The sequence below is a fragment of the Panthera pardus genome, unplaced genomic scaffold (genome assembly GCF_024362965.1).
Source record: "Panthera pardus isolate Hobbes unplaced genomic scaffold, ASM2436296v1 HiC_scaffold_17, whole genome shotgun sequence".
NCBI lineage: Eukaryota > Metazoa > Chordata > Mammalia > Carnivora > Felidae > Panthera > Panthera pardus.
In genome coordinates, this window is record NW_026526732.1 from 10522472 (window position 1) to 10538743 (window position 16272).

Sequence of the window (16272 nt, forward strand, 5' to 3'; positions counted from 1 at the left end):
GCACTCCTATACTCCTTCTTTTTTCTACCATGAATATTTACTCAATTCGCTTACCAAGCTGTGTTCTTGAGGATAGTGATATGCTATAAATAAAAGGTGATCCCTTTGGAGTGACAAATTCATATGTAATTACACTTAATTGTGTGTGAGAAATCCTATGATGGAGGAAGGTACAAAAGACACTGGTGGCGTAGGATTTTTAAAAGTCAGTTCTAAAAAAAATAAAAATAGGGGCGCCTGGGTGGCTCAGTCGGTTGGGCGTCCGACTTCGGCTCAGGTCATGATCTCGCGGTCCGTGAGTTCGAGCCCCGCGTCGGGCTCTGTGCTGACAGCTCAGAGCCTGGAGCCTGTTTCGGATTCTGTGTCTCCCTGTCTCTCTGACCCTCTCCTGTTCATGCTCTGTCTCTCTCTGTCTCAAAAATAAATAAATGATAAAAAAAATAAAATAAAATAAAATAAAATAAAATAAAAAAAATAAAAAAAATAAAAATAAAAAATAAAAGTCAGTTCTGCTTGGGGGTGGGGGGGTGGGTGGATTGTACAAGACTGAGAGGATGGAATATTTGGACCAGACTCCTAGATAGAAGAAGGGCCAGAGAGCTGGGGCTGAGAGTCCAGACAGGTGGAATAGAATGGCTTAGTTGGAACAATTTGTGGTCCAGAGACTTGTTGGTCATCTTTTATTTCCTGCTTCCTCCTTCCTAGGTGATGTAATCAAGCATCCTCCTCCCATCAGCAATAATATTATACTGCCTTTTGAAGAGATCATTTGAGTTGGGTTTTCCATTCGAAAGGAATAAGGAACCACCTCAGACAGGTCATTAGGGAGTTGTCTGGCTGTATCTGACTTCGCACATCTTTGAGTAGACCTAAATCGGCTGTGGAGGTCATGTACATGTCTTTGTCTTTCTCAGTTCTTCCCTTCTTAGCTCCAGACTTACTGTAAATAAAAAGCTGCTTTGTTTGAGGTATTTTTACTTTGGAGAGTGTTATTTTCTCAAAATTGATTTAGTTGTGGCTAAGGGGAAAAGCTGAAGAGGCAGCTGTCAGAGATTTTATTTCTGAAGAGGTTCAAACTCTAGAAAGAAAATTACTATAGAAAGAAGTCATCTAGCTAAGAGTTGTTATGTGCTTGAATTTCATCCTCAAGAACACTTATCTTGGAAAATGACTTGACTGGTCAAAGGAATCATTATAGGAAGAAGGTGGGACCAGGCAGCAGGTTTACATATTTCTATTCTGCCTGGGATAGAAGAAACTACAGCTATCAAAAGTTGGTCTTTTAAAAGGATCCCTCTGTGATGTTAGCCACCATTAAATAAAGATGATTGTTTTTAAAATTGCAGTTGTTAATTTGGCAAATGGTTACCATAAAACTGACTACCAGTGTGGAGAGAACTCATGTTTGTGATGCTGTCACCACTTTGTGTATCATGGAGCTTGTGACCCTGTGCCATCTAAACAGTATGTCTGGTCCCTGCTAGAGTGCTGAGTCCCACCGAAACAGGGTTGCAGGAACCCCACTAATTGCCACACTTTCCCACCCCTCACCAACTGCTTTGCTCATTGTTCCTCTCTTCCTGGACTGCACTGCGGTGACAAAAGAATATAGATTTCTAAGTCCTGAATATAAAATATTCATTTTGTGGAGATTTGGTGTTCTGAAACCGAAATCTCTTTTTTTCTGACTGGGAGGGGGCTGTGTGTGCCAAGAGCCCTATTAGAGAAGAGCATATTGCTTTTTTTTTTTTTTTTTTTTTAACATTTATTTATTTTTGAGAGACAGAGAGAGACAGAGCATGGGTGGGGGAGGGGCCGAGAGAGAGGGAGACACAGAATCCGAAACAGGCTCCAGGCTCTGACCTGAGCCGAAGTCGAACGCTTAACCGACTGAGCGCCCCAAGAGCATATTGCTCTTAAAAGGAGAGAAGTTTGAGGAATTATTACATGGTCAGAGTTGTTTTATAAGTGGGGAGAAAGTGCCATTATTTTTATTTGACTTTCGTAGCTTACTGGGTTTATTAGGGTATATATTTATACTTCATCAGATGTAAAGTTGCTATCTCCTTAGAAACTTCAAAGGAAGTTCAGAAGACTGGCCAGAGAAATGCAGTGGAAAGCAAGATATACTGATATTTATTTTACTGCTTTAATCAATAATCTGATCTGTGCATTGGTCAAAATTTGCCAGTTTAAAGACCTTTAACATAGATCTTCATTTGAATAGAAGGCTACATCCCCACCTTTCTACCTGAGAAATTTTTAATCAGGACTGTGAATCACACGGTTTCCTTTGGCATGAGAAAGTGGTAACGGCATCTCCCTTTGAGTTTCTACTGTTGGACTAGCTCACAGTCGGCCCCTTCCCCTTTTTGCCAGCGCTGTGACTTCCCCCCCACCAAGTTGTGGATCATGGTCGTGACTGGTATGAAGGCAGTGGAACCTCTCCAAATAGAAAATTCTCCAATTGGATACAACTTAAAACAGGAGCCCCGCTTCTCCTATAGACGCAGAAAAATGGTGAAGGCGGCCGTTTGGAGACAGAGCACACGTACCGTATTCTTTCCGGCAGGGATACAGTTCAGAAAATCTAACCCTATTTTTATCTGTACCTACTGGAATTATTTCTACTTGGCATCTGTAGCAAAAATAGAAAATCCGTAATCCCGGGGATCTGGGTTGGCCCATTATACAAGTTAGAAATGGAAGAGAATTCATGTGTGTAAAACAATCTACAGAATTAATTTGCCAGAGAACCCCTTTTACCACCCCAGCCTGAGCAGACATGCAAAGTACCACTCTAGAGGCCCTTGAGATGCCACGCGAGCCTGCCCACTAGCACAGCTGCGGTAGTGGGCTGCGGGGCCCTCTGACGCCGCGGCCACGCACAGCCGAAGTAGTTGGAGGGGATGCGGTGCCATCCAACTGCCACTACCGCGCGCAGTCGCAGTAGTGGACCGGGGGGTGGGGGTGGGGGGAGCGGTGCCTTCCAACCGCCAAGGCCTCGAGCCGCCGCAGTAGCAGGTGCAGGAGGTGTCTAACGGTCACCTGCTCTGTGCCCTCAGGTCACAGAGCTTGTCTGCAGTTTTCTTCCTTTCTCTCCCTCCACCTCGTGAGTGAGTAGCCATGAACTGGTCTGTGGGAGTCCTGCGGGCCGGCCGGAGAGTGGAGGCTGCGAGAGTGAATTTCCTGTGCCCGAGGGGGGCGCTGTGTCCCCGCCAGCCGGCAGGCATCCCCCTTCCGGTCGCCTGGCCCGTCACCCTCGTGTCCAGGATGGCGACCATCAATTGTGAGCTTATCAAGAATTTCACCTCCGAGGAGGCCGTTCATCACAACAAAGTCTCCATTATAGGAACCGGATCGGTTGGCATGGCCTGTGCTATCAGCATCCTGTTAAAGGGTTTGACCGATGAACTTGCCCTTGTGGATGTTGATGAAGACAAACTGAAGGGTGAGACCATGGATCTGCAACATGGCAGTCCGTTCGTGAAAATGCCGACTGTTGCCTCCAGCAAAGATTACCCTGTCACTGCAAACTCCAGCCTTGTGATCATCACAGCAGGTGCACGCCAGGAAAAAGGAGAAACACGGCTTAATTTAGTCCAGCGCAACGTGGCCGTCTTTAAGTTAATGATTTCCAGTATTATCCAGTATAGCCCTCGCTGCAAACTGATTGTTGTTTCCAATCCAGTAGATATATTAACTTACGTGGCCTGGAAATTGAGTGGATTTCCCCAAAACCGTGTTATTGGAAGCGGTTGTAACCTGGACACTGCCCGTTTCCGTTTCTTGATTGGGCAAAAGCTTGGTATTCACTCTGAAAGCTGTCATGGGTGGGTCCTTGGAGAGCATGGAGATTCCAGTGTCCCTGTGTGGAGTGGGGTGAACATCGCTGGTGTCCCTCTGAAGGATTTGAATTCAGATATAGGAACTGATAACGATCCCGAGAAGTGGAAAAATGTCCACAAAGATGTAATTGCCAGTGCCTATGAGATTATTAAAATGAAAGGTTATACTAATTGGGCCATTGGCTTATCTGTAGCTGATTTAACGGAAAGCATTTTGAGGAATCTTAGAAGAGTGCATCCAGTTTCCACCATAATTAAGGGTCTGTATGGGATAAACAAAGAAGTATTCCTCAGTGTCCCATGTGTCTTGGGAGAGAGTGGCATTGCAGACCTTGTAAAGGTGACGCTGACCCCTGAAGAACAGGCCCGTCTGAAGAAGAGTGCGGAAACACTGTGGGAAATTCAGAAGGAGCTTGAGCTTTAAAGTTGTTTGAAACTATCTTTCAGAAGTTACTGAAGAGATAGTAGGTGTGGGGTTGTATATGTCAAATTTTTTAATAAACTTGAAATTGCTAGAAGTTAGAAATAGGAAAGGAAGTACAGTGACTCATCTGTTTATTCCCCAGCTTTTTTATTTAGCATACAGATGTCAGGATGATTTTTTTTTCCCTACACAATTCCTAAGTGACTGCATCAAAGGTGTTTTTGTACCACTGATGTGCCAGTACTTGCCATATATATTTAGAGACAGAGTTGCTATTTGGTCCAAAAGGATAAAGGATCTAGGTGTTTATTGTGTTACAGAAATGATAATTTTCATTAAGTACATGTTAATTTTTTCATTCTGGCTGGCTTACACCTACTGTGTTCATTTATATACTGTTTTTAAGAAGTTGTGACTTTCTCTACAATGTAAAAATAAATATACATACAGACAGAAGTACTGTAAAGGAGCCATCAGCTGCCTTCGTGCCCCTGTGACAACCTTTCAGGTGGGCCTTAAAAAAAGGCATTATAAAATGAGAGCTGCGAGTAGGGCCTGTGTGTTGGGAGAAGGGGGTGCACATGTACACACATGCTCATGTATGGACGGCAGTGAAGCAGAAACGTTAGGTTAAAATAGGAAAATAGTAGTGATCTGGGTGGTAGCAGTTATGAAAGCGTTTAATGCAATATAAAGTATGAAGTGTAAAAAGATAGAAAAGAGCTTTTAGAAAGAGACCTGACAGAGGTGGCAAGTGTTACTGTCATTTATTTGTCAGAGAGACATTCCTAAATTTTGTCGCCGCTAAAAATAAAGCCTCTGAAATTATTTTAGAACTGCCTCTGAGAACCTGACCTGTTTGCACATTAAACCGGGAAGCGTGTTACGAGTTGTTCTTGTTAGGCCAGGTCTCTGCATCAGCAGAGTGGCCCTGAGATGCTCTGAGGGCATCCCTCTTGCTCGGTTTACTTCACATTAACAAAGCTTTTGCTTTTGTATTGTGCTCTGTTGTTAATCACTGTCATAAAAATTGGCTATTTTAATGAGTGCTTCAGGGATTGTATTTCTCAGAAAGTTACACATTCACTTTTTATTCCTAAATCAATTGACTTTACTATAGATTCTAGACTTTCTGCATCTGATACAGTGAGGGTTTAGGAGAAAGTGAAGACGCTTGTCTGACCTCTACCTAAATGATGTACTAATAACGTAGAAAATGAGAACGATTTTCAAATTCGTGTTAGCCTTCTTGATGCAATTGAGTATTAAATAAATAATATGGTACGTTCAAACATATTTCAGGATCCATATGGACATAAGCCAAGCTAATTAAAATGGAAAGGTACCAGCATCTCCTCTCTAAATAAAACCGGTCCTGCTTAGTTGAATTTTACCAGGTAGACAGGACAGCAATCCACCCCCAAAAATGACCCTTTACCATACTGATCAGAGCTCCCATACTATTTTATTGGAAACATCTAGAAATGTTCTGACTACCCAGGAAGCAGTGTCATGTAATGGGACTAATTGATGTGCTGAGCTCTGAAAGTGGGAAGAATGTTGGTTTGGTTCCAGACGATTCTAAGAGCTTTTTAAGCTTAACTGCACAGAGTTCTTCTTCCCCTTTGTCCAGCCCTTGAGTTTTTATTCAGCCATGTTTCAGCCAAGATTAATGTAATTTTGAAGGGGATCAGAGCACGCCTTAGGTCTATTTTGTAATTCTCTTTACTATGTCAAGTCAGAGTAGGCTGGGTTTACTACAGTGAAAAACAGTCTCCAAATGTGTGGCTCAAGGTTTATTTCTCTCATTAAATCCACTGTGGGTTTACTTGAAACTCTAGGGGAGCCGTCCTCCCCAGGTGGCTTTGTACCTCAGATTGCTTTGATCTTAAGGCACCGCCATAGTAACCCAGGTTTCCATGATTTCTATGGAAAGGTAAGAATGGCCTGGAAACACCTGCAGTTAAATGCTTCAACCTGGAAGTGATGCACATTTCTTTTGTCAGAACTAGTCATGTGGGTACCTAACTTAAAGAGGGTGGAGAAGTATAGCCCCCTGTATCTGGAAGTACATGACTACTGGCTATCAGTGAACATTAATAATAATCTGCCATACCATTCTAAATAAAATGGTAGCCATTGTAAGAGGTACATGTGCTTTTAGAGTCATTTTTAGTTAAAGCTGGTATGTGATTAGAGGTTATAGAGGTACCAAGTCTTTCCAGGTCACAGAATCAGTGGCTATGGTGAAAGAGCCCTGGACATCATTCAGTCAGTTGTACTTAGAAAGCATGTCACCATGGATGGGTTAACCTCTCTGACTTCTGGTTTCTCATATGTAAAGTGGCGGTGCTCATTTCTGCCACAAAGAATTGTAAAGACTAAATAATAGCCTGATGCTTGGTAGAGTGCCTGACACATAGGTAATCTCATATGGCAGCCATTATTATTACTGTTCAAGTAACAGTTATTGTCTTATTCTGTGTTATGAAGAAGCTGAATTTCCAGCTTCTTCAAAATGACTGTTGGTCCTATAACGCTTTCATCGTTCTACCTCCAGCACCGGAGTCCCGCAAGAGGCAGCTGAAACCAAATGAGCTAGTCAGTGTCAAAGATATTATACAACTTGGAGCTTTTAATTCCAACAACTGCTTATTTTTTTAAGAATAGATACTATTCTTAAGGGTAAGGGTTTTCTCTAATTGGGTACATCTCTTGGGCTTTTAAGGAGTTTTTCAGCACACCACGCATTAGACCAAAAATCTTCATGTTGTTTTTTTCCCTGCCAAAACATGCATGGTAAATGTACAGCCGTATCCCATGTTTCTCTCCTGGCTTACTGGCTATATGGCCCTTCAACTATTAGCAGTGTGAGTGAGAATAACATTATAAGAGACATAATCTTGAAGCCATTCTAACATCTAAAAAGTCAATCATACCCAGTCTTCAGAATGTCCATGTTAGTAACAAATTACTTGTAATACATTTCCCAATTGTCACGACACTGTATTCAAGGCTTGCTGCCTTAGAAAGTAATACTTTCTGACGGTATTACAACCCATCCCTGTTGGACACAATCAGTGGGACTTAGGGATGAGGTTCTTGCGCAGTGGGCTCATTGCCTTGGGGGGTGCCATTCCTGTCTTAGTCTTTGTGGAGAGCAGCGCCTGGAGTTGTGTAGTACACAGTGGCCCTGATTAGAAGCGTAGCCCTGGGACCCATAGCCAGGGAAAAATTCTCCCCAGTCAGAGGAAAGAGGGAAAAGGAAGACAGCAGGTAAGAGCTCAGAGCTTGGAAAATGCTTCAGAGTAGAACAGAGTTACTGGATCTCTAGTTCCCAACATTGTCCCGTCCTCACTGAACTTGTGGGGTACAGGGTAGGGGATGGTTTGTGCCAATAGCTGTCATCGTTATTGTGGAATTCAGTTCATTGGTTTATAATCAAATTTGCTTGAATTTACTCAACCCCTAAATCTTTTTTCAAGCACAGTTTTAAGCAGGAGAATGTTCTGTTGACCTGTGATAGCGTATCACTGATAACACCAACACCTCTGAACTGCATATCAGAAATTAATACGGGGGGGGGGGGGGAACCTGAAGGTTTTCGTGTCCTATCCATATACATAAATAGTACAAGCTTAAAAATTTGTGGAACCCCATTGTTTAGAGTAACATGAGGCCCTCTTTATAACTTCAGTGTAGACTCTGGGTTTCTTCTTCTACAGCTGTAAAATTAAAGAGGCCTGAATGGTGTTCTTTATCCCATCTGCCTCCTTTCTTTTACCCCTCTTCAAAGCCTGTCTATCCTTCTTTGGCTCTTTTTCAGATACGATTTCTTCTAGTGGGTCAGTAACTCATTTATGACTCTGGGGACAGGTGAATGATACAATACTTGGGAAATAAGGAAAGAAAAGAAAAAAATCAGTCCAAGAAGACAAAATGGCAACATGACCCCCTCCTTGCTGAATAGAGCAGCCACCCTTTACTCCTACCCAGACCACATCTGCGTTTCCTACCTTCTTCTCAGCAACTGACCATGTCCCACATCACTGAGAAGGCAGAATGGCATATGATCCTCTTCATGTCCTCGCTCTCTGACACTCCATTTGAAAACTCTTGTCATTGGATTTAGTTGTAACGGATGTTCAGCCATAAAGGTGAAGGGAAAGAAGAGGCAGCACAAGCAGACCCTGGCCAGAGACATCTTGGAACTGAGAAAGTCTATGCAAAAGATGCCTCAGTGGGGCTATATATTGGTATTTTGGACAAAGCAACAATTATTTTTGTGGCCATTCTAGATACTTAGAATCTGCCCCCCTCCTCCAGTGCAGATAGAAGTTCCCTGTGATTATGGCAACCAAAATGATGACACTATTTGAGAACTGCTATTTGGAGCTACATTTCCAATCCCTCCCCAGTACTGTGTCTAGGTGACAACGTGTTATGAAGGATTCGTCAGAGTACGAATTAGTCTTTGAGTTGCATGGAAGACGGGGCTAGGGAGAGATACCCATGCCAGGGATGTGTGTGTAATGAGGACTGGTGTCTGGGACCCAAACGTTAAAAGATGGTTGGCATGGACCTCCTATAGACTACATATAACGGAGAACCATATGTATCCCCCAATGTCAAAATAGTTGAACCAAAATGATACAGAACTATAAAGTAATGCTTTTAGCCAACTTACCATATTATTTATGTCCGTATGAACTTTGTTCTTGGAATCCAGCACATACTTTGGTGATGTCGTAATGACAATGGCCAATATATATTGAGTACTGCCATGTGTTAGGTGCTCTGCTTTACATGTATTATCTCACTTAATCCTCACAACCCTATAAGTAGGCAGTTATCTCCCTTCTACACATGTGGAAACTACGGCTCAGAGACAGGAGTTTTCCCCAGTAGAGAGAGATCTGTCTGGCGGCAGAGGCTGTGCTGTGGTGACTGGAGTGAATGTCTAGGAACTTACAAGTCCTGAGCAAGATGCACTTGCTGAGTTTAGAAACAAAGTAAGGAATCAGCTTCAAAATAAAGTGAAATAAATAAGCAGCGATATAAGAAAAATATATTAGCCAACTCCCAACATAACCACTCCAAGAAATGTCTTGGTGTTGTCGATGAGTCTGAGGTGCTTCGCACATCTGATTGAAGAGATCTGTATCCTTGAGAAATACAGTCAGGATACGGCCGAGGAGAAACTGTAACGCTGCACAGTAGTGCTGAAGTATCTTCACGACAGGACCAGACAGGTTAAAACCGTGAATCAAAAGTGCGTAGCCAGCACTATCTAATGCAAAGATGATCCGTCCTCCCTTAGGACGGTATGCTCCACAGGGGGAGCCAGGTGCCCCAGGCTGACGCTCCTATTAAAGATCTTCCAGCCCCTGTTGTGACCCGCGGGTTCCAAGGGTCACAACAGAGCTTTCAACCCTCTACACAGAGCTTTCAACCCTCTACACAGAGCTTTCAACGCTGTTTGGCATATGAGAACATTCTAATTTATCTGCCATCCACTGATGCATTCTTTATTAACCCTTACTAAGTTTCTTCTCTTCTTCCCTCTAGCTCCAAAATGCTTCTACGAATGGCCTCGGTGTGTTTAAGACAAACAACTTCCATTCTCAGCTGCATCTTTATATATGAAAAAGCCGACAAAACATAGCATTCTTCTGGTAGGAAATAGATATCATGGAGGGCTGACAGTCTAGATTACGTTGCCTTCCAGATTCAGAGTGGTGTTTTATGTTATTTAAGGCTCAATAGATTACCACTTGGGAGAAGAACGGAGGTGTATCTCATTTCCTCTCAAGGTAGCTGGAGCAGAGTCTTTACTTTTTATGGTACCCACAAGCAATGAAGTATCATCCCAGCAGCAACAGAGTCTGTCTCTCATTGCTTTGGCTCTTTTGATAACTGATTTTTTTTTTTCCTCCTTTTAGATGAAAGACTTTCGAAGTAAAATGCAATCAATATTTCCAACAATTCCCAAGAACTCCGAATCGACTCTTGAGTGGGAGGAAGCATTGAAATCCAAATGAGATAAGCATGGTGAGGGAAGTCTAAAACGATTGTTTTGGAAAGGGTGGCTTCAGAGATGCCACAGAAGCAAAGGGCCTCGATTGATTTATCATCAGGAACATGTGCATTGTTGACTGAATTCATGGGATAGAAGGCTCTCAGTGTCCACAGAGGAGGCCGCCAGTCTGTGCGCTTTACTTTAAAATTCACACGGGCGTGCGTGTGCCTAAGGTTTTCCCAAAATTGGGAAGACTATTTAAAAATAATCATATGGGTAACCTCTCTGTGGAGAAGATCCCAGGGGAAGTACGTCTGTTTATAACAGCTGAAGCCAAGTTTTGTACCTGAAAAAATGTATAATAACATGTGATGGAAAATCTTTACAGACAGACTCCTAACCACACTAGTACCTCAATGTGTCTAATTAAATGAGTTTCAACAGCGTTTCTTGTCTGTATGTGATTGTCAGGGCTTGGAAAGCTCACTCCTATTAGGCCGACTCCAGAGCAACAGGTTAACAGGTAAACCCTGTTTGTCAGGTAGCAGGTGTGGCTCTGTTGTCCTGAGTTTGCTGTCCTGGCTTTGCATGTGCTAATTAGTCGCTGATGAGCTCGTCTCAAGGCTCTGGAAATTCTTATACATAGATAAGAAGCCAGTAACAGATTATGAGAACTTGAAAAAGTAGTCATGCTAAAATAATACGATACCATGGATATAAAATGTACTTTTTTGAGAAGTTGGTTCTGTGTCCCTCAACATTGACTGTTTGTTGTTTTACCTCAATTGTCAATGTAAAAAGAGTCCAATTATCACCTACCTTAACGAATTATTTTGAACCAGAAAGTTACCTGAGTATTGAGTCTCAATTTTAAGTAGTCAGTACTGCCTCCCTGATGAAACTACTGGTAAATTCTTCTACGCACACCCAGCCCTTTCCTGTCCTCCATGATCTCTTCGAGAAAACAGAAAAATGTCTGCACGCAATTATTTTTATTTGAAATTAACATTCTTTAAAGAAAAGTACTTTCATATGTCAGTATACCCAGAAAAATATGGTTGGGTACCAGTTATGCAATTTCTTTATAATTACTTAGGCTCTAATTAGCAATCAGGTTTAATAAAGTACATTTAATTTTTTTTTCTGTTGTAATGAAACCTTTTAGTTCTAAGGAAAATTTTTAAGTGAAATGTCAAGTGCATAATGTAACATTTTTCTCTGGGCCAGCTTACCCTGTTAAAATTGCCATATTGTTAATTAATTAAACAGGTGTAAGCAGCATCTGGGATTCATATGTAACCTGTTAAAAATCTCAAGACTACAAGGAAGGGATTGCAGAAATTATCAGGGTATATGGAGAGGCAAAAACTTTTCACTCGGCTTTCGTTTTTAACTAAGAAAAGATTTCTAGTCTTTGAACGAAATGGAGGAACAGGTTGTGTCGATATTATGGCCTGTGTCTAGGAGCTTGGTGGGCCCCATTCCCACAGGGTCTGGCTTGTGGGAGGCCTCAAGGCATGAAAGTTTGGATACAGACTTCTGTTTACCCTTTTCATATATGTCTGTTGTCCTTGAGGGATGGCAAGGGGGCTCCCATAAGAACGATCGTGAATCACCCACAGAGGGAAGGTTGATGGGGACAGACTCCCAGTTGCATTTTAAAAACAGAAGTGAAGTAACAAAGATGAAAGTTAAAAGGAAAACAAGCAATATGACTGACGTGGTATTTTTCTACAGTCAGAACTCAGATTTCAGAAGATTTAGTCATTTGTCTATTCCTTTTATACCAGAGGCATATTGTTAAATTGGTTAATGGAAAGGAAAAATGTTTAACAGATAATGTTATTCTTTATGTGAAGTACCATCTGTGTATTGAGTTCTGAATGTTCCTGGATATGGAAGAGAGGAAATGTTATGGAATTTCAAGTTTGCCTTCTTTGCTGTCTTTATCTTGGGTAGAGTATGACAAACATAATCACATTTATCTCCTGGAGCATAAAGAGTTTTAATCACCCTATTAACCAGGATGACATTTTTCACAGACTTAAAAAGGAATAGAACAGACATTATCTCCCCATAAGCAATCCATTTCATGGAGGCTGAGCACTAGAAATTTTTTAAAGGATGGATAACACAAGCCATTTCCATTTCACGTGTAAGCCAACATTAAGGCGGCTTTCCATAAGAACGTTGCTTACGCTGGTTGAGTGTAAGCTTTACGTTTAGAATCTCAGCACCGAAAGAGCTATTAGAGAAAGCAATGTAGAGAAAATGTAGTGGGCAGGGAGGGGCGACTTCCAAGGCCTTGGGATTCATTCAAGAGAAAAAAATGTATTCTGCTAAGCTATTGCTGCCCTGTAAAAATGTATCCATGGGCAGCTGTTATTTTCAGAGTCAAGAAAATACGATTTCCAAACAACCCCAGAATGAAAAAAACGGGAACTGCCTTACATGACGCCTACCAGCCTATGTGTACACGAAACAGGGATTCTAATGATCCAGAGCTTGAGTCAGCCACCTCCGGGCCCCCGCAGAGCTGAGGCGTGACCGCAGGTGACCCTCGTTCCATAGCAGTGACACAGGCTGATGTTGGCTAAAACCTTTCTCAGTGCTCAGTCAAAAGGTGGCATCTAATCACCTCGCCTGTCCTATGTTCTGCTTAGTTTCATGGACAGTATGGGACTCAGCTTGCAAATTAATCATGCAACCTAAGGGGAAAATATAAGAAATTAAAAAAAAAAAAAAGCCCATAGGGACAAAAGTAATTAAAATCCACTGAATTTAGCTATTTCACTTGGGGCAAAATTTAATCTCTCCTAAGTTTGGTTCATGGAGAATGTTGTATATTGTCACCTATTTTCATGTATCTTCTTAAAAAAAAAAAAAAGCAAACAGTTAAGTATAAATTAAAATCAGCCAGGTAAAATGTAAAATTATTTCTCAAATAGTTAAATTCCTTACGAAAAGTAGTAAAATGCAGATTTTTATAGTATTTTATCACATTTGAGTGAGATAGTCTTCCTTTCTGCCAAGAGTCATCGAATAATATGTCAAGTATTCAGGTCTCTATATTGGTGTTATCAGAATTAATTATCAAAGGCTGTGCTTATATAAGAGGAAAGTAAGCATCTCTCGCAAGCAGTGACATTAATCTGTGATAATGAGTGAGACCGTTAGCAAAGTTTGCCTGATGGAAGATAACTCGGTTTGGGAGAAAATGAGAGTAGCAGTCACCAAGAAGCGCAGAGTTCGACTCTTCTGCCCAAGTCGTAGCGAAGTGATTCAGCACCTAATTTGTATTTCTTACATTGGTGAGGCATGATCCCTTAACTCAAAAAAGAAAACAAAACAATAGTGAAAGCAGGCTAGAGATCGTCTGAGTGCTCTCAGTGACAGAAGGATAAAGGCCGTTCTTCACCGACTTTCTTAAGAAGCTCAATCAGGCAGACTGCAGAAGCTTAGCACATTTACGAAACACCTACTACCTGCTCGTCTGAAAACGCTGCAAAATCCGTCTTCGCGCTGCCCCTGCCTGATGTCTCGGGCTTAGCGCGGGGGCCCAGGTCTGCAGCCTGACGGGTGATATCCACCAGACACGTCCGGGTGGCTGACCGCGGACTTGGGTCCTCCAACAAGCGTGGGCCGCTGTCTGAAAAGAACAAGTGGACAGAACTGAGTATAAAAGAGAGCTTGGATTTGCTCAGAAAGTCCTTACTGCGTTGTGTCAAACTCTGTGGAGTCCCTTTGCTCTGCCAACCCGGGTGATGAGAATGTGTTTATTTTTATTTTATTGCTACCGGTTGTCCTCTCCACTCGTCCCTGTTCTAGGGGCCGAATCCCTCTGCTTCCTACTCTGAGCAAAGCCCCAGTGGTAGACATCCTCACCTGGAAAACTTGGAGGGTTACCAGGGTGGACCATGACCACTGCCACCTTCACCTGTCCTTCCAGCTCCCTCCAGTCCACAGTGGCCACAGCTACTTAGAGATCCTTTAGTTGGGATAGAGGTTACAAAGCTAAGAAAATTCTAGCATAGTAAATCTCATGCAAAGCTAAAATAAGACCTGTTGGCCAAAGGTGAGAGTGATTGAGGAAACCCTCTGCCCTGAGCTGGCTCGTGGGCCAGCCCCGACCTTCCTCATAGATGCTTATTACAGATGATTGTAGTAAAGTATCTGCGGAAACAGTACAACAGCAAGCCTACCAACTCCTTGTTTAAGAGCAAGACTTTTTTATGCACCACAGTACGTGAGGAGGGAGGCTCCACCCCGGCAGTCGACAATGCATGGATGTAGGGCCCCTGGACCTTATTCGGGCTTCTCCAGAGTTGGAGGTCGATGGCACTTCAGCCTGCAAGATGGGGCTCTGACTCAACAAATCCTCTTGCACAGCAGTTTTCCCTGTGCCTTTCCAAATATCTCTCACGGCCAAAGATGTTCCCGTGGGAACTGTCCAAGTTCAACATCTCTGATATGTCTACTAACAGTGAGTTGGGGGTGGAATCCATATTCACCACAGGAATCATTTGCTTTAACTTCTCGGTATTCCAAATATTACCAAAGGAGCAGAGAGTAAAGGACTAGGTTAAAAACAGGTCAGATGAGACCTTGACGCCTGCCTCCCCGACCCGGAAGCGGGCGCTCCTCCTTGCGTGGACTCTTCAGGTTCAGGACTATGCGCATCGGAAGGAGGTGGGGAGGGAAGGGAAAGGGGTAGAGAGGAGGAAGGAAGAAAAGAGGAGGGGGGAGGGAGGGACTTCCTCAATGGGAAGAGGGTCCGTGCGTCCAAGACCACACCTCCAGCTCCTGCTGAAGCTGACATTTGCCTTCTCATCCATGCTGACCACACTGACCTCAGCCACCGAAACTCAAGAAAATAAAAATCCCATCAGGATGATGAAAAATTAGTTTTTGAGGCAGGTCCTGGGCCCTTGCAGGGATTTCTAACTCCCAGTCTTATGACCAGATGGTCCAACAGTGAAAAATTGGGGCGCCTGGGTGACTCAGTTGAACATCCTGCTCTTGATTTCGGCTCAAGTCATGGTGCCAGGGTCGTGGGATCAGGACCCACGTCGGGCTCCATGCTGAGCGCGGAACCTGCTTAAGATCCTCTCTCCCTCTCTCTCCCATCTCCCCCACTCACACTGTCTCTCTGAAATAAAAATTAAACAATTTTTTAACTAAAAAATAAAGCAAGATCCTAATGTACTCACCAACTCTGACGTACTGAGCAGATAAGAAACAGGTAAGATTAAGAGCCATACGAACAAGTATTACTCGGGATGACCCTGTGTCTGGCGAGGAGAAGGTGGCAATCTTGCTTTGTAGAACCTGGTCAGGCCCCCAGAGACCTCTGGATGGGGGAGCATCCTCTGAAAACAAAAGATCTCGGAAAATCATCTCTGGCACTTCTCACTTCATTTTGGAAACTTCACTCTCTAGCAACAGCATCTAGAAATAAGGGGCCTCCCTCACCTCGGAGTGGAGAGTTTTCTTTCGTAGCCAGACACCCAGAGCTGAAGTTTCACTCAGAGTACCCGGGAGTGGAAAGACCACACAGAATCACCGTGGCCGGGGTCACCTGGGCATGGACTTGTTCACCGAAGAAATGAGACAGGAACCAACCCACCATCCGCTCCCCTGTGAACCTAATATGCCCCAGAAAGTAGTCCAATAATTCTACCTAATCTACCCAATTTGTCCCTTTGATGTAAGCTTCCGCATTACAGCTTACTTTTTCGCTAGTCACTAAATCATTCTGAGCTGAGTGCCATCACACATTAATTACCCAGCATGACAAACCCTCGGGTCAGCTGGTTTTCTTGGGTTGTGCCTGCCGGGAGGCCGTGGGAGTTATTAGAAAAGTTCGGGCTGGCAGGTTAACATCATCCCTTCCGGTATCAGTGTGTGATGCCACACTCCGTGCCTGGGCTTTAAGAACTAAAATTAAAAGCCCGCTCTCTCAAATACGCGGCAGGCTGAGG

The 16272-nt window shown here is 43.1% G+C and overlaps 2 protein-coding genes across 2 annotated transcripts in view; both read left to right on the top strand.

The window, feature by feature from the left end:
* The window catches only part of TMEM242 (transmembrane protein 242), a 29994-nt gene extending 19257 nt beyond the window's left edge, over window positions 1-10737 (top strand). The window contains exon 4 of the mRNA XM_053904323.1: window positions 10215-10737. Coding sequence (XP_053760298.1) covers window positions 10215-10313 — 99 coding nt within the window. The 3' untranslated portion in view covers window positions 10314-10737. The remainder of the gene's footprint in view (window positions 1-10214) is intronic.
* Window positions 2977-7856, top strand: LOC109245354 (L-lactate dehydrogenase A-like 6A). Its single transcript, XM_053904322.1, has one exon. It carries the CDS (start codon window positions 3127-3129, stop codon window positions 4270-4272), a length of 1146 nt encoding a protein of 381 aa, XP_053760297.1. The 5' UTR covers window positions 2977-3126; the 3' UTR covers window positions 4273-7856.
* Window positions 10738-16272: the final 5535 nt, after the last annotated feature.